Consider the following 24748-nt stretch of genomic DNA (forward strand, 5'->3'; position numbering starts at 1 on the left):
AGTTCATGTGTAGTGGGGACTCCTATGAATCTCCATGGATACTAGTAAACTAATAAAAAAAGGCAATTGTTGTTTGATGATTTGAATATAAAAGTATGATATGTGATATGTTACAGATTATTATGTGTATTTTCTTTTGAATTTCCGGAGTCGTTACAAAATATGTCTTAGAAATATTTCGATTGTTCATTAGCTTGCACAATTCTAACTCAATAGGTTAAGGCAATCCACAAGACTAACTAAATCTAACCCAAACCCTATAACAAGTTAGTTAGGAAATAACCTAATCAATTTGTTTAACTTGGTCTATTATGAGCCTTCGTTGTCATGGCCCGAGTTCAATTTAGTTAAAAATAAATTAAAATCTTATTAATAAAATAAAAATATCAAAATAATAGGGTATATTAATCTTATACTATCATATAAGATCTAATAAGATTAGTAAATAAAATTATGAAATAAAAATATTTAATATGTAATAAAAAATTCTAAAAATTTAATTAATTAAATTAAAATATTTAGATGCTTAATTAAGAAAAATTAAGTGTTTATAGCTTAAAATAAGGTATTATTTTGTGTTTATTTGCTCAAATTAAATAAAAGATAAAAATATTTTATTAATTAAGTTTATAATGAGATGACAGTTGTTAAATTATAATATTTAATTTAATAAAATTAATTATTTTATTTATTTACATATTATTAAAATTATGATAAATCTGAATTAAGATTTATAAACTTATTATATTTTTTAATAAAAAAATATGTTATAAACATTAAATTTTTAGTTTGAGTAATTCTAACTCGTTAAAACACTAGCGATTTTTTTTCTTTTTAAAAAAACGAGGCTCAAATAAATTATTGCTTTCCCCCTCCCCATTTATTTTATTTTCTGTTCTCACCTAACTTCAAGACAGCGCCTCAAGTTTGGAGCTTTAATCTGTGCAAGGTTCGATTCATTTCTGCAAGTGAGCTTTGATCTAGATGACTTGTTTGGAAGGTGGAATTTGGAGCTCTGCTGTTTGTTAGTTTTTTCTGTCCAATCGGGTTTTCTGGCTCTCATTTATTGTACGGTGTGGTTTAACCCTGTGCAGCTTCGATTCTATAAACCCTAATTTGATAATAACTGTTGGTAATTGGAACGCCATACTTCTATCGGGAAGAAGGTGAGCATTTTTGTTCTGTCTCTCTTTCCTTTATGCATACACACACTCACACACACAAGTAATACATACATATTTATGTATGTTTTTAGATATACCATTTGCCGATTTTGAAGGATTGTGATTTGATTTTATCAAAGCTGTAAAACATGACTTTGTTACTTGAAATATGAAATATATTGCTATTTTCCTAGTTATAGTTTTGATTAGCATTTTGACTGAGGAGATGAAATAGGTACTTTTTTTCTTCGTGGAAAAGTTGATCTTACTAGGTACTCTTTAGTGCCCGAAAAATCTTTGTTTGGCTCCAGAGAATACAAGGGGAAATCCAAGTGCAAATTTTTGGACTTCGATTTTTTTTTTCTTTTTAAGGATATTTTCAATCATAAGACAAAAAAAGAATCCAAGTGCAATTTCAGCAAAGTTACAAGTTCAGTTAACAAATGAATTATAATTATGCGATTAGAACCTATGTAGTGCCATCAAATGAAAGTTTTCAGATGGAGACTTGTAATTTTCATTTTGTTTTCTATATTTGAGGTGCTTCTTGTTCCCGATAGACCATTTCTTTCAATCATTTGAACCAGCTTTTGTTGTATTGATGTTGATAGTTTTTCTTTTTGCTAAAGGATAAAAATTGATAGGTAGTCTTAAACTATTTGGTCATTTGCTCTATCTGTAGGTCGAATTGGGTTTTGATATTACCACATGACGTTACATCTCCCCTCCACTCCTTTATGCCATGTGGACTATTGATTTTCTATTCTCAAAAATTAATTTTGGGTAAGAACCGGAAGTCTGGAAAAGTGGAGGTGATGGGCTTTTGAAGATTCTATAATCCCTTTTAAAAATTTTAGGGACTTTTGATGTAGGAACTAAGGCCCCAAATCTTATATAGACTACATAGACTTACCCATATTGGGGAGGCTGATTTTGTAGACTTCCTGGCATGGTGGTTGTGGACTCTTTGAAATTTTTTTATATGGATGTGGTGGCACCCCATGGTTCCCTGTTAATCAATTTGTTGTTCTTTTTTTCCTTTCCAGAAAAGGGAAAAGAAGTAACAAACAATTGCATCGAATTTGACTGAAGCTGGAAAATTTATGAGAATTGACACAAACCTGAATACAGAAGACATGAAAGACATGAAGATAATAGTTTTAATTTCACTGGATTAAGGGATTAAGTGGACGACATATGCACATGTGCAAAAACTCTATGCACAACTTCTCCCTCTTATTTTTTTGGAGTAGTTGGTCATATAGATATTAGAATATAATGGCATGTACATCTTCTGATGCTTTTGCTTTCTCCAGACTTGGTCTACTATATGGTGGATAAACTCATTGGCAAATGATGCATACCTGAAGCAAGAAAAAGCCATATAATAGCAGCTATTTGTTAAATTAAAACATTTTTTGAATCTGATAGATCCTAAGATTTTCTCTTAACTTCAATCTTAAGCTGTTAGTTTTTACCTTGCCAATCTTTTTCTTCTGCAGAACTATGCTTGGTTAGGTTTTCTTCTTCAATTTGATGGTTCTTGGCATTCTAAGAACTAACAGACGTTACTATCGTTTTTGGAAAGCTCAAAGTCTGCACTTAGAGGGCGTTCATTGTGGTTTTGGTTCATTAACTTTTGGTAATATGATAGAAGTCGAAGTAAAGGATGCTTCTAGTTTGTGTACTATAGTTGATGGAGAATGCCATGCTCAGCATTCAGTATCAACAAGTGAGGACCAGAATTGCATGTCTGCAAGTGTGAATTGCACGCCTGAAATAGAAAAGAAGTATGTCCATCGTGTCTATGATGCTATTGCTCCCCATTTCAGCTCCACCCGCTTTGCGAAGTGGCCTAAAGTTGCCACTTTTCTGAGATCGTTGCCTTCTGGTTCTATTGTATTGGATGCAGGGTGCGGAAATGGGAAATATTTGGGATTAAATCGAGATTGTCATTTTATAGGATGTGATATAAGTGCTCCTCTTATCAAAATTTGTGCTGATAGAGGGCATGAAGTTTTGGTTGCAGATGCTGTAAATCTTCCTTACAGAACTGGTTTTGGCGATGCAGCAATTTCTATAGCAGTGCTACATCACTTAAGTACAGAGAATAGGAGAAAGAAAGCAATTGAAGAATTAGTGCGGGTAGTAAAAAAGGGTGGCTTAGTTCTAATAACAGTTTGGGCTGTAGAACAGGAGGATAAAACATTGGTTACTAAATGGACTCCACTAACCGAAAAATATGTGGAAGAATGGATAGGACCAGGTAGTCCCCGTGTTCGTAGCACTCCATCTTTTACCCTAGAAAGTATCCCAGAGACCGAGGAAAATGGTGTAGGAGAGCCCAAAAAGGATTCCCAGGGAAATATTACTGAGAAGTTGCAAGAAGCTGTGTGCATATCTCCTCAATGTCAAGGTGATACATCTGCTTGTAGAGATAAATGGACTGTTGAGAATCAAGAATATTTTGTTCCTTGGCATTTACCTTATCACCGTGCTGAAGTTAGCGGTGCTTCTGCTTGTGCTCTTGCGAATGGTCTGGCAAAGAAAGATGACAAAAAGAGTGCTGTAGTGTACAACAGATATTATCATGTGTTTAGTGAAGGTGAACTTGAAAGGTATCTATTTTCTGATGCAAATAATCAATACTGTTGATTTTATTTTACATATCTTCGATTCTTTTCAATTATTATCTTGAATTGGTAATTCAGTATTTGGGATTATTTTTGTTATCTGGTGAATACTTTTATCATGTATTGTCATAGTATCTGGAACAATGTGTTAGCTTAAGATCGTTCATGTCAAGTAAATAACTTGAGGTGGGAACCATCTAGGCAGAATGCGAAAAAGAAGTGCTTTTTGCATGCAGAGATGGGAAAGATAAAAGTTAAGTGAGGATGTCTATAACAGTGAGGCATTGTTTTTAGACTAATGAGTTATGTTTAGAGTTAGGTAGTGCCTGTACAACCTGCTCTCACTTCTCCCCTCGTTACAGACCAAATTGCATCCTGCAAACTTAGTCTTTGTAATAATTTCCAGCATTTTGTTGCATAATATGGGTCTCAGCTGAAAATGAAAGGAAACATTTTTGTGCTCATTTCCCACCTAAAGGCAGTCTAAGAATGACCGGAGGCCAAATTTTATGTGAGTTTGGCCTACGAGCTAATATACACATTTCCTATGTATACAAAAGTTGTTTAAATTTGTGAAACTAGGAGTAGAGCTTTCATTATTTTGTGGATGCTCCGTGATTTTAAATAGGACATCTACTTTTGGTTCATAAATTATACATAGATGAAGCAATTTTCAGAATAAATTATGTTTTTCGCTTCTGCACTATATCTCTGTTTTGATGATTGCAGAATTTTCACAATCCCCCCTGTTTTATACTATGAGTACATGTTTTATAATTTTGTGCAGGTTAGTTTCCGGAATGGAGAGTGCAGTGGTTGTTGATCGGTTTTATGATAAATCAAACTGGTGCATTATTCTTGAGAAAACATCATGAAAAGCAAGGTCATCAGAGTATCTGATTGGATCTCATGTTGTACAAACACCACTTTTTGGCGATCCAAATTCAAACTCCTTTGAGAAATAACCAAGGTGGAGGTCACCCATGTGGCGAAGGTGCTTGGACATGTTTGTGTTTTGAGATAGAGGAAGCTTTTGGACCATATTCCAATCTAGATCTCTTTGAATGTGTCATAAAAAATGGTGGATGGCTTTTTTTTTTTTTTAATGATTCGAGGCATGATCTAGATACATCTCTTTTTGCTGTTCAGTGATTAATTATCTTGTCTGTATCCTGCATTTAATTGCCCAGGAGATGAATGGGGAATGTTAAAGAGTAATACTAAGTTGCCATGTGCTCAGCATCTTCAAATATTTTGCATAATTTCACAAATTTTTGTTCGTTTATTTGTCCCGCTACACTTTTATGGTATATAATATTTTTAAAAACACGGAAAAATATGTTTAACCATTATTTTACAGATCTATAATTTCATTTGACTGATTTCCATATAGAAAAATTTAATTATAAATATGTCAATTACTAAATAGTTTGATTTGTCAATTACAAATTTTATCCTTTACATTTTTTGTTTAGTTTTTAACGTTTTTCATTTATCTAAAATTTTTAAGATCTTTTCTATTTTTTTAGCGGAAAAAAAAAAGTTAATTAGATCGTATTTAAATAGTTTTAACAATGATTTAAAAGAATAATTTTAATCAGTTATTTAATCATTCTTTTAAGTTAATTTTTAAAATATTAAATATTATTTAATTATTTTAAATAAATAAAAAAATATTAAAAATTAATAGTAACAAAAAAAAACATTAAAGATCAAATTGTAATAAATATTAAATTTTGCAGATTAATTTAATAATTTAATCTTATAAATATAGAAATATATTTTTATACTTTAATTACTTGATATGTTGAACTCAATCATAATTTACATGATTTTTTTATTTAAAGTTTTTAATTTATTATAATTATTTTAATAAAAAGAATTTAACAGCCATAAATTTCTTTTTTTCCTCAAAAACATAATCATTTTAATAAAATTTAATTCATTTTAGTTACTGTAATTTTATTAATATATTAATAATTAAATTAACTATTAATATATTTAATTTTATAATAATAAATTTATATTTATACTTATCAATTAAGAAATCGAAGATCTAATTTGAATTTGATATATAAAAAACCTACAATTTCTATTTTTACATAATCGAAATTTAAAACGTTCAAACCTTATTGTTTTATTTATAAGTTGAAAATAAACTTATTAGTTTCTTTTTATACAACAAAAGTGTGTTTGAAGTTTTAAGATATAATAATATTACATTTTACGTCTTTCTCAAAGGTAGCAATCATTATGTGAAAGAGTTGCTGCTTCTTATTAGTATAATCTAACTATTTTATTTATTTATTTATATATTATTTGATGATTACATCATGGGTTCGTCAAATTATGCAGTCTTAATTCTTAATCATAAATTAAATAATTTCTCGCAAAATATTATTAAAATTTCTAATTTAATAGTATTGACTTATAAAATAACACCTTCAGAAAAAAACAAAAAAAAAAAAACAACAAAATCAAATAATACTGCCCTGGGTAAAAATGCAATTTTATATTGAACCAGACAGAAACCTCTTGACTTCGTATCCATCAAAAAGAATAATAAACAGAATTATCCGGGTTTGCTCTTTTTCTAAGGCTGTTGTGTTATATATTTGAATGAGTTCCACTAGATTTTGATAAATTTCTAAAAGGCTTCGTGGGAACACACAACTTTTCAAAATAATTTTAAAATAGGGGATCCGACCATGCGTGCTAAATGTCTTGGATTGGCTTGTCAGTTCAGAATTTTCTATATATTCATATAAATGATAGGAAGACAAACAGCAGACCCTCTGTTTTGACATCAGCCATGGAGGGTTTGCCAGTGCCATGTCTCTACAAATTCCTCTTTCTCTTTGTCTCCTACTTGTTTTGTCATGCAACTTATTGTTCATCATCATCATCATCTTCTTCTTCTTCTTCCTTTTCACCTCAGATTTCTCTGCAAGAAGAGAAATTTGTGTTGCTTCAATTCAAGAACAGCCTCTCTTTCAGTGAGTTTTCTTCATGTGGAGGTGGTTATAAGAAGACAAGGGCGTGGATTGAGGGGACAGATTGTTGCTCGTGGGATGGGGTCAGTTGTGACCCTCTAACAGGACATGTGATTGGCCTTGACCTGAGTTGCAGTTGGCTTTCTGGCTCCATCGATTCTAACACGACTCTCTTCCTCCTCTCTCACCTTCAAAACCTCAATCTCGCTTTCAACAACTTCAACAACTCCAGAATTCCACCAAACTTGGGACAGCTCGTGAGTTTGACGCATCTCAATCTATCACATTCATATTTTTCTGGACAAGTCCCATCTGAAATCTCTCATTTATCAAGATTGGTGTCTCTTGATCTGTCTTCCAGTTATTATGATCAGTTAAAACTCAAAACAATTGTTCTGAGAGAAATGGTCGGTAATCTTACAGAACTGAAGGAGCTTATTCTTGACAGTGTAACAATGAGTTTACATGCACTTGGTCCCTTGGCAAATTTGCCCTATTCATTAACATCCCTCCAACTTTCTAACTGTGAATTGCAAGGGGAATTTCCTGCTCATATTTTTCAATTACCTAACCTCCTTCATGTTGGTTTATCAGGAAACAATTATCTCACAGGAACTTTTCCAGAATTCAATCAGAGTAGTCTTCTTGAGTTCTTGGATACTTCTTTCACTGGTTTCTCAGGGAAACTACCAGCTTCCATTGGCAATTTAAGGTTCTTGAAGCATTTAGATCTCACTGGCAGTGATTTCTCAGGCGAACTGCCTGCTTCGATTGGCAATTTGATGTCCTTACGGTACTTGGATCTGTCTTTTACAAAGCTTGGAGGTTCTATTCCAGCATCCCTTGTTAACCTCTCAGCGCTTACCTATTTGCGTACTAGATATTCCAACTTTACTGGTCAAATTCCATCTTCCCTTTCAAACCTTAAACAAGTCACTTTCCTAGATCTATCTGAGAACAAATTCAGTGGCCAAATCCCAGATGATCTTACTAGTTTAACACAACTTTCCCATTTGGATCTTTCGAAAAATCAGCTGGTTGGTCCTATTCCTTCTCATGGAAATGGCCTAGCAAATCTAACCTTTCTCTCCCTTTCCAACAACCAACTTAGTGGGAAAATACCATCTTGGTTGTTTTCTCTACCATCTTTGGAGCAATTAGACCTTTCAGAAAATCAGTTGATGGGTCCTATTGATTCTTCTCCTTCATTTGGCCTTTCAAATCTAACCTATCTTTACCTTTACAATAACAAGCTAAGTGGAAATATACCATCTTGGTTGTTTTCTCTGCCATCTTTGAGGCACTTGGACCTTAGAAACAACAAGTTCACTGGTGAAATTAGTGAATTCCAGCCCAAGTCCCTAGAATATATTTACCTAAGAAACAATGAGATTCATGGCCCAATTCCAGAATCATTTTCGGGACTCGAAAACCTTACTGGTCTTACTCTTTCATCTTATAACTTGAGTGGCTCAGTTGATATGAACATACTTTCAAAGCTTAAACATCTTGGGTACCTTAGCCTTTCAAATTACAGTCTATCTCTCGGTGTGAATAACAGTGATGAATTTCCTGCTCTTGAATTGTTGTCTTTGACGTCTTGCACAATAAGAGAATTCCCAAGCAGCAATCATACATTACTCAATGTTGACTCCTTGGTTTTGTCTTCCTGCAACATAACTGAATTTCCAAGTTTCTTAAAAAACCTCAAGAAATTAAGGGTGCTGGATCTTTCTGATAATAGAATTCAAGGTGAGATTCCCAGATGGTTATGGGAGACAGGAGATGGCTTACTGTCTTACTTGAATGTTTCACACAATAGTTTGACGGAAGTGGGGGAAATATCAGGGAATAATCTGGAAATTCTAGACATGGGATCCAACAATCTTCAAGGTCCACTTCCCCTTCCTCCCAGGTCTGTGTGGTTTATAGTATCAAACAATAAATTATCTGGAGAAATTCCATCCTCTATCTGCAATTCCAATTTCCTTTCTATTCTCGACTTGTCAAACAACAACTTCACTGGCATGATTCCAGGATGCTTATTCTCTAGCTTTACCAATGGACTCTTAATGTTGTACATGAGAATGAACAATCTTCAGGGTGTTATCCCTGAAGTTTTTGCAAGGGGAAATCGTTTAATGACTCTTGACCTGAACAGGAATCAACTTCAAGGCCCAATCCCACGTTCTCTAGTGAACTGCACGGGTTTGCAAGTTCTTGATCTTGGAAATAACAATATAAATGACACTTTTCCTGACTGGTTGGAAACACTTTCCAGTCTGCAAGTCCTTATCTTGCGGTCTAATAGGTTATATGGACACGTTGAGGATCTCAAGGCCAGAACTCCATTTCCAAGTTTGAAGATCATTGATCTCTCTCATAATAACCTTACAGGTCATTTCCCAACAGAATACTTCACGAATTTGGAGTCCATGATGGTGGTGCAAGATGGAACAAAGCTGCGAGATTTGAGCCAAGGTTATTATGAAAACTCGGTGATTACAGGATTGGACGGAGCAGGACACATTTCTACCATCACAATTTTGATCACATTCACGGTCATCGACCTCTCACACAACAAGTTCCAGGGACCAATTCCTATACCACCACCAACAACAGCTTTTTATTCAATTTCAACCAATGCCTTTACAGGAGAGATACCTTCCTTGATTTGCAACCTGAGTTCCCTTATAGTCCTTGATTTATCTACCAACATGTTTAGTGGGGCTATTCCAATGTGTTTGGGAAAATTGAGCAGTCTCTCTGTGGTGAATCTGAGGGAAAATGGTTTACAAGGCCCAGTTCCTGATACATTCACTCATGAAAATAGCTTAAGGAGTCTTGACTTGAATGGTAATAAGTTGAGTGGGAAAGTTCCAGGATCACTGCTTAAATGTACAAATTTGGAAGTGTTGGATCTTGGAAACAATGACATGAATGATTCGTTTCCTAATTGGTTGGGAACTCTTCCAGAGCTACAGGTTCTTGTCCTGCGTTCCAACAGATTCCATGGTTTGGTAGAAGACTTAAGGCCAAATGTTTCCTTCTCAAAGCTTCGAATCATTGACATTGCTTTCAATGATTTTAATGGTAACTTGACAAAAAGTTTTTATGAAAATTTGAGATCAATTATGGTGGCGGATAATGACGAGCAAGGCCCAGTTTATATGGGTGATGGATACTATCAAGATTCCGTAATGGTGACAATGAAAGGAATAGAGGTTGAGCTGGTGAAAATTCTTACTATTTTCACTGCTATTGATTTCTCCAGCAATAACTTCCATGGACAACTTCCTGAAAACATTGGTGCTTTGAAAGCCTTGCGCGGGCTCAATTTTTCACGTAATAGTTTTTCCAGGAAAATTCCACCATCAATAGGAGTTCTGCACAATCTGGAATGGTTAGACCTCTCATTCAACAGGCTAACTGGAGAGATTCCCACAACATTGACAGATTTGACATCTCTTGCTGTCTTGAATGTTTCATACAACCAGCTTGTAGGGCCAATACCTCGAGGAAACCAGTTCAATACATTTCCAGTCAATTCATATACAGGAAACCTGGGATTGTGTGGCTTTCCATTGCAGAGGTCTTGCACCAATGGAGCATCACCACCAGGTGCCAATGAAGACGACGAATCAGAGTTTGGATTTGGCTGGAAACCTGTTCTGATAGGATATGGATGTGGCACTATATTTGGGTTGGTCATGGGATACCTTGTGTTTCAAACTGGAAAACCAAAATGGTTCTTGAGGGTTGTTGGAGGTCGACAACATCAACTGGTAAAAACATCAAGGGCAACATGAGCAGACGATCTAGGAGGCAAAGATAGTCCCTCAATCCACGAATGACAGTCCAAGGTATATATTGCAGATAACAATACCGATTCTGGACCAGTAACTATGCTTCATGAATCATAATCTTGGTTTGATCATTCATTGATTATTTAATGTTTACACCAATATCTAACTGTCCATGTCCCTTCTCAGCAAGCTGAATTTCTTGTAGCAGATTCTGTTTTTAAATATAACGTTTCCTATAACAAGAGGCTAATTTGAGGTTTTGCAAGGTGTACTTAAAATCCTTTTTTTTTTCACCTAATAATTAAGTTGTTTCAGAAACTATGGCTTATTAACATTTTCAGACTTTGAATAATGGTGGTTTATGATTTTTAATTTATGTGAAGAAATGAAATTTAGTTTTGTGCAGAGATGAAAGTAAGGCTTGGTTCTGTCCCAAACTCTCATACTAATCTTGTGCCCAACACTCAATCTAGACTCAAACGTTGCCAAGAAAGGTATGGCTCCTTGGACTCATAAAACATCTTCATATTTATGGGATAGTTGAATTTCCTATTTTTATTAGTCCCACTATGAAGTGTTATGAATTATTTAGACATCGTTTATTGAACTACATTTTCCATGCAGTTGATTAATTATGGTTGTTATGAACTTGATTAATGATGAATAATATAGATAGGTGGAAGCTGCTATTCTTTTGAATGCTTACTTGATGATCTAACTCAGCTAATTCTTTAGAGATGTAGATGCCGCAGAAGGCTAGAATTGTTGCTGACCCTTGCATTCTTCAGTCAACAGCTGAACCCAAAAAAAAAATTGAACAGATGAAATAGTAACTCCAAAGTTAAGTATTTCTTTCATTTTGTAGGCCAAGGGTATGTTTAACTAATGGGTTCATTTTTGTATTTGTAACCAAAGACGTTGGTTGTATCAAGAGTCAACTTCTCCTATATTAATCATTTGTAAATAGTATTAAACTAATGTGTTTTGTTAGTATATGATTGGTATATCTCAACAAAGGGCAAGTAAGGTTTGAGTCCTTCAAATTTTTTACTAATCTGGATTTTTCAAGGTAAGTTCCAAGGTTGAGATAGAGACAAACAGAGCATTGCTCGCAAAAGGTAGCCAATTCAAAATTGAAATTTTCAATTTGAGAAATCCAAACAGTTACGGACAATTCCATGTAAACTCATGTGAGATTTAGTGATAACAGTGAAGCCACACAAAAGAAACAAGGACTAAAAAAACTAAAGAACGAAGGAAATATATATTTTATCAGAAGGGATAGCAAAAATCTGAAATGTGAGGACCTCCCCAATCATAGAAAAATTCACGACAAATTAGCTGTGTAGTATTTTCTTTACATCTATGTACTTACAGTGGGTTATCCAGGTATGATTCCAGATACGTGGCTTAGTTTTAGACATTTCCCTTATTTCAGTAAGAACAACATAAAGACATTCATTCCTAGAAGCGATAATACACTACTTTCATAGAAATTATACTGGGAAGAAAACATATGGCATTCATTTTTTTTAATTAAAAAGGGTATCCAACATACTTTACTCATCAAGGAAAAAATGGTATTCAAATACCATGAGGAAGTGACAACTATGATCTTCAGAACGACACAGTATTTTCAATAAAGTAGAAAGGGTTCCTGGTAGCTACAAACGCTCTTGAAGTGCTAACAACTTGAATACAGTTTATCTCTATTCTTCTTCACTTTCTTGCTCTTCAAAGTGAGCACTATAGTCAAAGTATTCCTTAAGCAATAAAGATAGCCTCTATGCTTCTCTTTTTTAACCTACAATAAGTCTCCAACTATTCTCTATTTTATACCATCATATACTATACCTACATATGTTCCTAGATTCCACACTGATTAACCAACCAATAAATGATCTCTTTGTTTCTTGACAAATGCAGCCAGCTGTCTTCTGTAATCCAGCCTTTTTCTTTTGGCAAAAGCACCAGTAATCTTCAACCTGAGTCTTCTAAAGACCCCAAACTCTTTCCATTAAGCATTCCCTGCTTTCGCCAGGACTAACTCATGAAAAGCCATGTAAACATATCACCAAAAGATATAGTGATTTTGACAGGAGAGTCTCATAAGTGGAACAGCAAACGAACTTATCAGGTTGAAGACAACAAACTTGAAGTGGACTTGCTCAGGATCCTTAGCACCTCCAAGCACGCAAATAAGCATCATATATACACCAGGGACATCTTCCTCTACCCACTCATTACAATTACAAGATTCACCTTCTTCTTTAATCCAATTTCTAGTTGTTGTTTCAATATGTCCTTGTTTTCTCTGAGTCTCTGACCTCTTTGGCCTGAACAATGTTCTGGCAGTGATAGTCCCATTAGAGAGTAAATGGTGGTTTGATCATTTGACTCTGGTTCTTGGCACGTTGTTTTGCTATGAACCAGAACCAGAGCAAAATGAGATGGAGACATGATATTCCAAGCTGTTCCTATAAGCAACCTTTCAGCCTTTCAACTAGCAAGAAACAAAAAGGGAGAAAATGTCTATTCAGCATAAAGAAGTTTCGGAAGCAAATGGAAAGCCAATAGAACCAATATGACACACTCGACAATTCTATAAATTGGATTCCATGAATTGACAAAATAATTTCAAACATGAATGGAATAAAAGATTAACTCATTACAACTAGGTCAAACATTCTGGCATATTTACAGTCTACAAACTGCTTATTTTGGAACAGGAAAGATGAAGTCTCCATCAGACGTGATAAAGTTATTATCTTTTACCAATGGCAGGACAAGTACAATCAAACTATTTTCTGTTTTTAGCTTTAGAAGAAATAGTCAAATAGAACTTTTGTCACTCCTCTAGATTTAAGATTCAACTTTTTTAATCTTCTGACATATATTCTTAAATGATTATAAAGAATGTAAGAACTTTAGATCTACAAGTACACAATATGTACATCATATTCAAAAGAATTTTACATCTCGCTATCTGGTGATAATTTTAGACCCAGCAGCTTATTTTTAAAATTTAACATCTAAGATTTTTATTTTTTGAAAAACAAACATCTTAGATTATAACTACATTTTTTTACATATAGATACAGCAAATAAGTTTATTGGTTTTTGCATTTCACCATTTCTATTGAGCATAAACAAAAGCCAAATCTTGTTCGATAGAGGGTATTTGAACTTTCCAAACTTTGCTAGTGGTAGATAAGCAGTTTCAAATTCTGACCCATTTCACCTAACAACAGCAACTATTTCACATGCAATTTCAAGTAATCAAACATTCAAGACTTGCAAAAAGATAAGGCAACTTACCACATGACAATGGAGGCTTCAGAATGAATATATTCTATTTTCATCAAGATGGCTGCGATGATTTTTTTCCAGGAATATTTACAGAAAACCTACTCAGCGCATCAGAGACATCCATGCCCTTCGAATTAAAATAATTCAACAACCACAACATGGCAGAGTGGTTTATCATAATTCCAGATGAGCCGGAAAAAATAAGATCCTGATTATCATTTTCAAGTTTCTCCAAGAATTTTTCAAAGCTGTCAAATAGCATTGAGGCACCAGACACAACCCACAAGCTGAGAGCTGCAAGAGCAAAGTCTTGGGATATATTATTATTAGGTAACAAAATAATTGCCCCAACAAGTTCAGGTGTGGGTGCACGACAATTGCAGAGCATTAGAAGGCCTCCAACTGCTATGGCAGTAAGATTTTCATCTACTTCACCACAGTAGAAAAATTCCAAGATAATTTTCTCCACCTCAACATCAGAAATTGCAACCTCTGACCTAATTATCATCCATAATTTATGCTGTTGAAGACAATCCCAGTTTAGAGACCGTTTAATTAGGTTCAGAAAGACATCAGTATTCTCCCCAAAGACAGACAATTTCTTTGAGCAAATATCAAATTGTATTTCAAGAAGATCAGCATGACCCAATTGATGCACAAGTAATTTGATGATCCCTTCCTCACCAATGGATAAATCAGGAAGATAGGAGAAGATGCTAAAAAATAAAAATTTGATTCTTTTCTTTACCCATTCACAGCAAAGCATTATGTCAGCAAACAGGAGCTTTGAAAGAGAATAACTAGATTCTCTATGTAATAGAGTTGCTGAATTTGTGAGGAAATGTTTGTATGCCAAGAAAGCACATTCTACCAACTTATCAACAGATATTTTATCGAAATCAGAAGTTGAAGTAATGGCTCCAGCTAAACCCTCTTTTCTTGCACTTTGAAAGGAGAAATATCCATCAACATGAAAGATCAACAATGGCATGCAAAAATTACTGGCTTTAGCAAAATTACAGTCGACCATCTCATTTTCAATATAACCTGCTCTCTTTGCCTCATAAGCTAGCCTTGCCACATAAGACAACAGTCTGGCCCCTACAGGAAATCCATCACGAGCCCAGAATAAAAGCATCTCTTGCATCCTCTCTTGTGGATTAAAAATAAAGGTACGAATAAGTAAGGCTGTGGGAGAATCAACTTCATCATCACTTTCCGGACAATCTGTACAAATTGCAAGAGGAGCAAAAAGTTTGTAGCCAGTCATTTCATAGTCCTCTTTTATCTTAGAAGATAATACTTTAGGACAAATTAAACCAGTTCCTGGCCTTACTTTATCAACATCTGCAAATGCCAACATTATTGCTTCTAGAGTCTGAAAACCCAATTTTTTTGACTGTTTGATAGTTTCCCCAAGAGATTGAACAAATTTCTCAATAGCATCAACATGATTTTCACCAGTGACAGCAGAACTACAAGAGGCAAGTGAGAAATCTGAAGCAAGAACGTTTGCAGTTTCCATACTATGTTTAGAATTATGCCTTGCTAGTGATGGGATTGAGGTTCCCTGGCAAGATCCGTCCTGCAAACTTAAAGGTGGCACAGAGTGACTAGGAAGTTTAGGACAATGGATTGGCTGTGAATCCTTAAGAATTCTCATTTTAGAGTATGACAAAAACTTCTCTAGTCTTTCTCTTAGAAAAGGAGAAAGTGCATTACATGAGGTTAGAATCTCCAGCGAAGGAACAACTCCTTTACGAACCAGAATACTGAATGCTGATGATACACCCTTAACTATGATTTCGTTATGATCAACGTCATAATTGTCCACAAGAAGTAACAGAAATTCAAGTAGACTGTGAGTCATGTCAATGTAATTGGGTATTGAGCAAACCATCAATAACAAAGCAGGTTCTATGTTCATGATATTATCTACTCTTTCATCAAAGAACAACCAATCATAAAAAAGAGCCAGTTTAACATTAGCTTCAATGTAATTCTTGCTACACAATTTCAAGAGCCAACCTATAACAGCCCATCTTGGAATAATATCAGACTGAAGAATTTCATTAGATGGGTGGTGCGCACAACATATAAACCGAACAATGTCAATTAAAAGAGTTTCTCTCTCAGACCCTACAAGGAACTTCCTAAAAAACCATTCTTGATACCGCTTCTGGCTCCCAAACTTCACATGTCTAAGTAAAAATCTTAATTGGGTTTCCATTTCTGGAGTGATTCGGAGCAAGAAGTACCGGCTTGAAGTTCTTGACCCATAAACTTGTGAAATATCTGAAAATCCTAGAGTTGTAAACTCACCTGGGTTCAATGCCAGGTCTTTCCAAATAGCTTTGAACTCAGGGACATGAACTAAGTCTTGTAATAGCCGAATAAGATCCCTGCCTATCTTCAAACACAAATGAAACTGCTCCCTCAACATTTTAACACAGAATTCTATCTCTAATTGCCTTAAAGCCTCCAATTTTGCATTATTCATTAACCTACAATGATCAGCTAATAAACGAAGAAAAGTATACAATGCACTTGTTAAAACAAAAGGCTCTTCTTCTAACAAAGTATCCCACTTGGCAAGCAAGAGGTTCACCAACTCAAAGCACAACAACAAATTCTCATCACTAAAATCCCCACCAACAATTTGCCTCAATAAACTGACCAACAAACCATCAAACTTCATAGCTGAAACATAAATCATCTCCCTTGTAACCCAAAGCAACTGATTCTTTGCTGAATCCAAAAGTTTGGCATATACTCCAGTAACAACATTGATGAGCAAACTCAGAAATGAGTCGTACCCATCAGAAACAATTGCATGTAAATGCTTAATATGAGTTGTGGCAAAATGGGGCTCACATAAAACCCCATAAAGAATGGCTCTATTAAGTTGCAAATACTCTTCTGTGGTGGGGACACTTAAGGGAAATGGAGGTCGTAGTTTTGGCTCAAGAACCTCAAAAGCATGCCTTAGAGAGAGCTCTAATTGGTTCTCAGCTTCATGGAATTCTGTCCGAATCAGCTTTGAAGCCATAATCAGTTCATCAAATGCGGACTGTTAGGATTGCAAGTGATTATAGTTTTCCTGCAACTTTGGAAGAAAACAAATATATGAACTTACTAAAGTAAACTGTAAAAGATAAGAAGTGACAACTGCAAATTTAAGAAATATTAAATTTTGATAAAAGTGTAGTACTCCTGGTTCTCAATTCCAAGCAGACACATATCAAGAGAGGCCCATGTATATTATGAATCTCAAAGAGATTCTCAAATCCAAACAAAGAAAAAAAGACAGATATCCATGTAAAATACAAATAAATATTATTATAAAGTGCTTATGTAAAGAACTTAACACAATCAACTCTATAGTAGCTGACATACACAAAATTCTCAAAATTGCTTCCCTAAATTTAAAGTTATTTTCAGAGAGAGATTTTATTTTGAGTGCATAATATCTATTATTTGAACTGGTTTGATAGAAAGGAATGGGCAAAGTCCAAATGAAAATACCATTCTATTTCTCTTATGAGAACAGCCATTAGTCAATTCAGTGTTCTATAATTGTCTCAAATATGTTTTGCATAATCCAATCAACTCTTAAATGTGATCCTTAAAAACCCCTTTGTTTTAAATAATTTTGAAGAGACCCTAGGAAATTTATCCTACATCACTTACTAACCTACTGTATTTCCTCCTAATTTTTTTTTTTTGAAAATCCAGAAACAGACAAATGAAAAAAAAATAAAAGGGAAGAAAAATATTGGTGACATTTGAAAATAAACACAACAAACATGAAAAAAAACCACTAAAAGAAGCTGTAAATATTTTGAACTAACAAATGGTGTAGCCAATAAAAAATAAATGAAATCTAATATATAAAAGTTAATAACACTCTGCTTTTCTCAATGCAGCTTTTAAGAAGATCTTGGACCAATGTACCCATTAGTTAGGGCTGATAATAGCTCGTAGTAGAACAAGACTATACTCAAAGAAAACAAGAACTAGCACAGGGAATGCTACAATCATTCAAAAGGAAGATTAATCTCTAAAACTAAAAGACAAACAACGCAGCTCAATAAAAGCATTTCATAAGACCCTATGCAGAGTCGAATTATCATCACCATGATCAGTCAAATAAAAGAATAAAACCATTTTAGACAAATTCATCGATCATTGCCACAACTTAAATCTTTACCAATACAGGAATTACTCGGCACTGGAAGAGTCAATCAACACAAACTACAGTCAACGATTCAGTATCAAGAGATAAACAATAGGTAACATCGTTCCCACTTAAAGGACGAAAAAAACACAAATGCAAAGAAATATGTACAAAGAAGAGAACCAAAGGCTACCGTCGATTCCACAGATGATGCAGGCCCGAAACTGAACCCGGCTTCTCTTGTTTCTTTCCTCCCAATCTTCTCTGGATTTCTCTTCACTGCTTCCAGTTTTCTTTCCCTCCAATCCTCCCAAATGCTGTCTCCTCCTTCAGGTACTTCTCCTTCCTTCTATATAGTCCGAAGATGTGAAGCTACTCTACTTCGATTCTTCAAACACCTCGTGCACTTTAACAAAACTATGCTTTCATCGTATGAGTCCCCAGGCCTCACTATCGACTTCAATATCATCATCGAATGCCTTGATTATACGACCCCTCTCTTCCTCGCGCGGCTTCCAGATTCTCGTTTGCTCTGCTTTCTGCTTCACGCGGGCTTCTTCTCCTTCCTGGCTTTTAACGCACGGGTGACTGAGCTCTGATTCAGACTTTCAAATTACTTGGGCCTTCGGTATGGGCCCGTGATTTTTCTTTTTATTTGGATATTTGAAAAATTAAAAGAGAAAAGTAAATATAGTGACAAAGGATTTACCATGTTTGGTTGCTTGGCGAGAAGGAAAGAAAATTATGTGCTTTTATAAATTTACTCTTTATAGCATTATTTAATCACATTTTTTTATTTACTATTATATGTCTATGTAGAATAGTGGTACTTGCTAATCCTATTAGTTTTAAAAATATTTCGTAAAATAAATCTCGACTAACAAAAAGGAGATGGTAAATCAAAATTAAACAGTTTCAATAAATAATTAAAATTTGTCATTATATATTTAGTATCTACATTCTCTTGATGTGATTTAAACTTTTGTTTTTTTTTTTGGAATGATTGTAGTAAAGCAAAATCTTTAACCTCTCAATGCATTTGGTTATTACAAAATGATCTACTCAAAATTTTCAATAAATAACTTTTAACATTGAAGTTCAAATATAAAATTTGTGTGTGCAGAATTATAAAAACTTAGTTTTAAATATTTTTCTCAAAATAAATTAATAAAATAAGAATTTTATAAGACCTAAATTATAACAACTCAAAAGAATTGGACAGTTAGGATTTGATGTTGAGATCCAACGGTCTAAAATCACCGAGAAGCCCCATATATAAACTCTCTTTTTAGCCCACCTCAAAAAGAAAACCTAGCCTCCATGGGGAAAAAAAAAGAGAGAAAGAGAAGAAAAGAGAGAGAGAGAGCCACGTGAAATCGACTCGAGTGGATGGTCACTGCGTGAGGGCGTCAAAGTGCAGCAATGAAGGAGTCACCAAAGGGAGGAAATAAAATTACATTTCTTTGGGCCAAGAGTCTGAATCTGATGTCGATTTCGATAAATCTTTTTCTATCTGACATTCGATTATTCATCTTTTAAATCAAACCCTTAATCGTATGTATAGATATCTTTGAAAATAGAGATTAAAAAACTGGATGGGAAGCCGAACGTGGTGAAAACTGAATTTGTTCAAACTTTTCGATTCCTTCATTCGTTTGAGATTCAAGAAAGAATACCTAAATCCTTCCTCTATGATGGTTTATTCAAATCCCTAACTAAAAATAAAAAATAATTAATTTAACCCATGTTATGTTGTCAATTCGATTCGATGCTGCCGATTGAGTTAATTAATTTTGATCTTTCTTCTAGTTATATGTCCATTTTGGTTTTATTTTATTTTTATTCGTATTTTATTTACATTTTTATTTATATTTGTTATTTTTTATGTATTAGTTTATTTATTTTGTTTTTATTTTTATTTTTTTTTACAGTTTATAATTATCGATGTGTAGATTATATATATATATATATATATATGAGAACTATTTCGATGTATGGATAATAAATATGTGTTTTGACAGTTATAGTGGTGTAAGTTGTATCTGTGCATGTGTTTGCTGGTTGATTATGTTGACTATGAATCTCATGGATATGCTGTAAATATCTGAAATATTAAAAGAAATAAATTTATAATTTAAATGCGGAAGCGAATAATAGAATTAGGGTTTACATTTCTTACACAATAATTTAGAATGTCCAATAGGGTTACGAAAATATCTCTTCTAAAAGACAAATAGTAATTAAAAAAAATGAATAAATAAACATTTTAAGACAACCTTCACTAGCACTTGAAGAGAGTCCGAGTGGTGAACTATTCACAACTCTCTTACTGATCGGGATCTGGATCTTGGTCTTCTTGATCTAAAATAGTTAATGAAAGGGTGAGCTACACTAATCTAGTAACAATATCACACTAATCACAGATACGAAAAATTGAAGATCGGTAAAAATAAAAAAAAAAAACTAATGGAGCTATTGTCTTAATTAAATACATTTAACTTAGAGACGTTTGTTTGATCTTTACTATTACGAGTTTTTTAAAAAACAACCTATGAAAACCCATATCCATACCACTTTTCATTTTACATATAAGAGAACAATAGATGACAATTTTCTTTTCTTACTTGTTTACTGGTACCACCCCTGGGGATCCATATGGATGTCCCCCTACTCGTGAACCAAATATCCAATTTTAACAATTAACTGGCCGTCCCCATACCCTGTCAGGTAATGGGCATCAAACATTCAATCGTCTCGATACCCTATCCAGTATGAGAGTGAATCATATCTCCTAAACCTTTTCGATATGGGACTTCTCAACCCCGTCCAACTGAGATAACATTCATGGTAGAGTTCCATATGTACTGGGCCCGTCCGCCCTTTTCCTGAGTACCAAGTAAGTCTTTTACATAAAGATTCTCATTAAGCAAAACAACTAACAAACGCATACCAATTTCTCACATTATATTTGTAGATCAATTAGACGACATTTATGCAGACGATATAGCTCATCATAACAAGGAATCGAGTAACCAAATAATCAAATAAACTAGATAAATCGATAAGACCATTGAAACTATAAATTAAGAATATGCACAATACAATAACAAGCAAGTAGAACAGTACATGAAAATAAATAGAAAATCAGAATAATTGTGAACTAACCAATTCCGTCTCCACTAGTGACCTATAATTATTTTTAAAAATTTTTTAACTTTTCATAAAAATATAAAATTATACATCGTTAAGTATCAATTTATCATAACGGAAAATAGGGTGAGGGATCCTTACTCGGATCAGTATTTTGATACGCTCGCACTATCTACTATGCCTCTTAACGGGTACTGAATTTTCTGATTTTTTTCTATGGAATCCAAAACACTCGTCACGTACCTAAAAATACTCCAAAAATCCAAAATTGGTGTCTAAAACTTTTTTCAACAAATTTTTGGGTTCCGGCACGGCGATGCGGCAGTGCTCTGGTGTTGGCTCCGCCGCCCACAGCAACAATTCACCTCGGTCTGGCTAGTTTTGGCCGATTTCACACGTATCCCTGTAAAAAAATATATTAGAGGGTCTCGGTTGGTAAAAAAATAACAAAAAATTGAACCTACTAGCGAGGGGCGGGGGGAAGGGGGAGGGGTCTCTGGGTACGACGGCTCCACCGGTCCTCCTTTATGGATGAGGTTCCTTCTTTGGCTAACCTGCATAGAAAAGAACGGTGAACACAATGATAAGAAAATCACGTGAAACGGGAAGCAAGAAGAGGCTTATCGGAGGGATTTTTGAGTTTTAGTGGCGACAGCTCCGCTAGGCTTTGCCGCAATTTTTGGCTCACTCGTCGTCCCTTTTGTTTCGATATGGCCACAGGGAGGCTCAAAATTGAATTTCGAGCGACTAGGGAAAAATTTTACTTTTTTTATCGATCGACAGTGACTTCGGTGCGACGACGATCGACTGTCAGCTTTCTTCTCTGGCCCTTGGTTTTTCTTCTCTAGTGGGGGTTGGCGATTAGGGTTTGGGTTTTCCTGCAAATCGAGGTATTTATATCCATCTCGAGTCGATCTGGACGATTCATTTGCATAGACATAGAGCGATGAGGGCTGTCCGATCTTTGTCTGTTTAGGCCGATTGCATGGACAAATTTGGACTGTTTATTGCGATTGATCTTGTCCATCTGATCGCATTTAAGGAGGGAATGAATCTGAGTTGTTCACGCGCGCAGGATCGAACCTGGGCCGTCGGATCGCTAGGTATATAGATCGCTCGTGTGGCTTCCCACGTGGTGCCAATGTCAATGTGTTTTGACACGCGACGTGCTCCGGTTCGTTAGAGCTGCTGGCTGGGCCGTCCCACGTGGTTTTGTTTTGCACTTTGACCCCCTGTTTCCAGTTTTTCTTTCAAAAACGTCATCTAAACTCAAATTTTCACCCATTTTTTTAAAAATTATTTTCAATCTTGTCTCTAATTTATTTTTTCTCAAAATTTTAATTAAATAAAAATAAAATAAATTAAATAATTATTCTAATAAAATAATTTAATAAGAAAAAATTATCTCGGGTCACTTTTCATGTAATGACTCTGGAATTCTAATGGAAATAAATCATAAATTAAGTGCGGAAGCGAAATAATTAGTTAGGGTTTACATTTTTTACATAATAACTTAAAGTGCTAAATAGTGTTATGGGAATTACCTTTTTTAAAGAAAATACAAAACTTAAGGAAATAAACGGAAAATTAATAAAACTATTATCCTACTCGCAATCCTTTTGTGGATCGAGCTCTAGATCCTAATCCTCTTGATCTGAAATGATTAAATAAGGAATGAGCTGCACTAGTCTAGTAAGAATATCACGCTACTCACCGACACAGAAATGAAGGTTGGTAGAAAAATAAAAAATAACTAATGGAGCTCTTAATTAAACAAATTCATTTATCATAAACAAAATCTTTTGCTATCTATTTATCGTAGTAAAATTTACAAAATAACTTATAGAGACAATAACATAACACAGATAATCATTTCATATGTAATTGATTTAAATAACAATTTTTCCTTTTTATCAGCGTACTAGTATCCATGGAGGTTTATAGGGATGTCACCACAATGCGAGAACTATTTTCTTTGACATTTCAAATTAACAGACCGTCCCTATACCCCGTTCAGTATGAGCGACAAACTATTAAACCTCAATACCCCATCTGGTATGAGGGTGAAACGGGCTGTTCCCATACCCTGTCCAGTATGAGACAACGCTTATGGTTGGGTTCTCTATGTACCCGGTCTGTCCACTATTTTTTTAGGATATCCAATAAGACTGTCGTTTCATCCATTCACTTAATCACGTAATTTTTCGTTTTTCTTTAATCTTTATTTTTTCTAATTCAACCATAAATATATAGAACAACCAATACATGCATTCAAAGCTATGAAATTAACCAATCAGATATTATTATGCATTCAAACTGTAAAAATAATCAATAGAAACAACAGTAGATAATTTCAGGTTCTGACTCCATTAGTAACTCGTAATTAATTATGGATATTTTCTAAATTGTACAAAATACAGTATTATTATTAAATTGACTTCAATTTCATAATAGAGAATAGGGTGAGAGATTCTTACTCAATTCAATGCCCAAAAAATGAAACTTGTTGACTGCGCCTACTGGCGGTCACCGAATTTTTTAATTTTTTTTTTGAAGATTAAAACGCACTACAAGACCTACAAATATTTCAAAAGACCCAAAAACAGTGTTAGGATCCCTTTTTGGCATATTTCAAAATTCTGGCACAGCAGCTCTCCCGTGCTCCAGCGACGGCATTGCTGCCCGCAACCGCAGTCCGCCTTGGATTGGCTATTTTCAGCTGTTTTCAACTGAATTTGACCGATTTTGCATCAATCATTATGAGAAAATACGTTAAGGGGCCTCGGTTGGCCTAAAAAAAATTAAAAAACTGAAAGTCACCAGCGGCGGGGCTCTCCAGTGCGGCGGCTCTGCCGGCTCACTTTTTACAGTTGGGTGTTTTGCTTCGATCAACTTATAGAGAAGGAAACAGTGATTACAACGGTGAAGAAATTTTGCAGAACGGGAATCGAGAAGGGCCTCATCGGAGGCAGTTTTTGAAATTTTCTGCGGCGGCGCCGCTGGGCTTTGCCTGCGGTTTTCGGCCAATTCGCCGATCTTTTAGCTCTGATTTGGCCATGAGGGTGTTTAAAATTGAATTTCGAGCAAATGAGAAAGTTTTTACCTCTTTTGGCGGTCGGAAGTGGCTCCAGCGCGTCGGCGGCTTTCCTTCATGGCGATTGGGTCTTCTTTTCTGGCAAGGGTGTTTGGCGACTAGTGTTAGGGTTTGGTGTGAAGAGGGTTATTTATACCCATCCACTTTTAATCTACGCTGTCCATCATGTTTGATATGGGCATTCTGATCGCGATTAAATAGGAAATAGATCTGAACCATTGATTGCGTTTAAATCTGACTGTCCGATCGTGTATGGGGAGTGCACGCATATAGGCCGTCCGTGTGCGCGAGAGTGGATCTGGGCCATCTGATCATCCTTTATGGATGGGGTTCCTTTTTTGGCTAACCTGCACAGAAAAGGATGGTGAACATAATGATCAGAAAATTATGTGAAATGGGAAGCAGGAAGGGGCTTATCGGAGG

The 24748-nt window shown here is 34.8% G+C and overlaps 3 protein-coding genes across 8 annotated transcripts; 2 read left to right on the forward strand and 1 right to left on the reverse strand.

Moving 5' to 3' along the window:
• Positions 1–840: 840 nt before the first annotated feature.
• On the forward strand, positions 841–5081 carry LOC110812544 (S-adenosyl-L-methionine-dependent methyltransferases superfamily protein). Of its 2 annotated transcripts, none has more exons than XM_022039349.2 (4): positions 841–1000; positions 1095–1166; positions 2666–3781; positions 4584–5081. In XM_022039349.2, the coding sequence occupies exons 3-4, from the start codon at positions 2700–2702 to the stop codon at positions 4669–4671; spliced, it is 1170 nt and encodes a 389-aa protein (XP_021895041.1). In that variant the 5' UTR covers positions 841–1000; positions 1095–1166; positions 2666–2699; the 3' UTR covers positions 4672–5081. The 2 variants fall into 2 exon arrangements, with proteins under 2 accessions (XP_021895041.1, XP_088074513.1); XM_088218387.1 differs by having other exon boundaries at positions 849–949.
• Positions 5082–6408: 1327 nt separating this feature from the next.
• LOC110820964 (receptor-like protein 6) lies at positions 6409–11590 on the forward strand. Of its 4 annotated transcripts, none has more exons than XM_088218389.1 (3): positions 6409–10652; positions 10992–11089; positions 11331–11590. In XM_088218389.1, exon 1 carries the CDS (start codon positions 6516–6518, stop codon positions 10596–10598), a length of 4083 nt encoding a protein of 1360 aa, XP_088074515.1. In that variant the 5' UTR covers positions 6409–6515; the 3' UTR covers positions 10599–10652; positions 10992–11089; positions 11331–11590. The 4 variants fall into 4 exon arrangements, with proteins under 4 accessions (XP_088074515.1, XP_088074517.1, XP_088074514.1 ...); XM_088218391.1 differs by having other exon boundaries at positions 11339–11590; XM_088218388.1 differs by having other exon boundaries at positions 6410–10652; positions 11002–11089.
• Positions 11591–12097: 507 nt separating this feature from the next.
• Positions 12098–18641, reverse strand: EMB2739 (embryo defective 2739). 2 transcript variants are annotated; one of them, XM_022050605.2, is made up of 3 exons: positions 18275–18641; positions 13914–17004; positions 12098–13098 (listed from the first exon to the last, which is right to left on the reverse strand). In XM_022050605.2, exon 2 carries the CDS (start codon positions 16951–16953, stop codon positions 13957–13959), a length of 2997 nt encoding a protein of 998 aa, XP_021906297.2. In that variant the 5' UTR covers positions 16954–17004; positions 18275–18641; the 3' UTR covers positions 12098–13098; positions 13914–13956. The 2 variants fall into 2 exon arrangements, with proteins under 2 accessions (XP_021906297.2, XP_021906289.2); XM_022050597.2 differs by having other exon boundaries at positions 13914–17010.
• Between the last annotated feature and the right edge of the window lie 6107 nt (positions 18642–24748).

Source organism: Carica papaya, chromosome 4 (genome assembly GCF_054855325.1).
Source record: "Carica papaya isolate Zhongbai chromosome 4, ASM5485532v1, whole genome shotgun sequence".
Taxonomy (NCBI): domain Eukaryota; kingdom Viridiplantae; phylum Streptophyta; class Magnoliopsida; order Brassicales; family Caricaceae; genus Carica; species Carica papaya.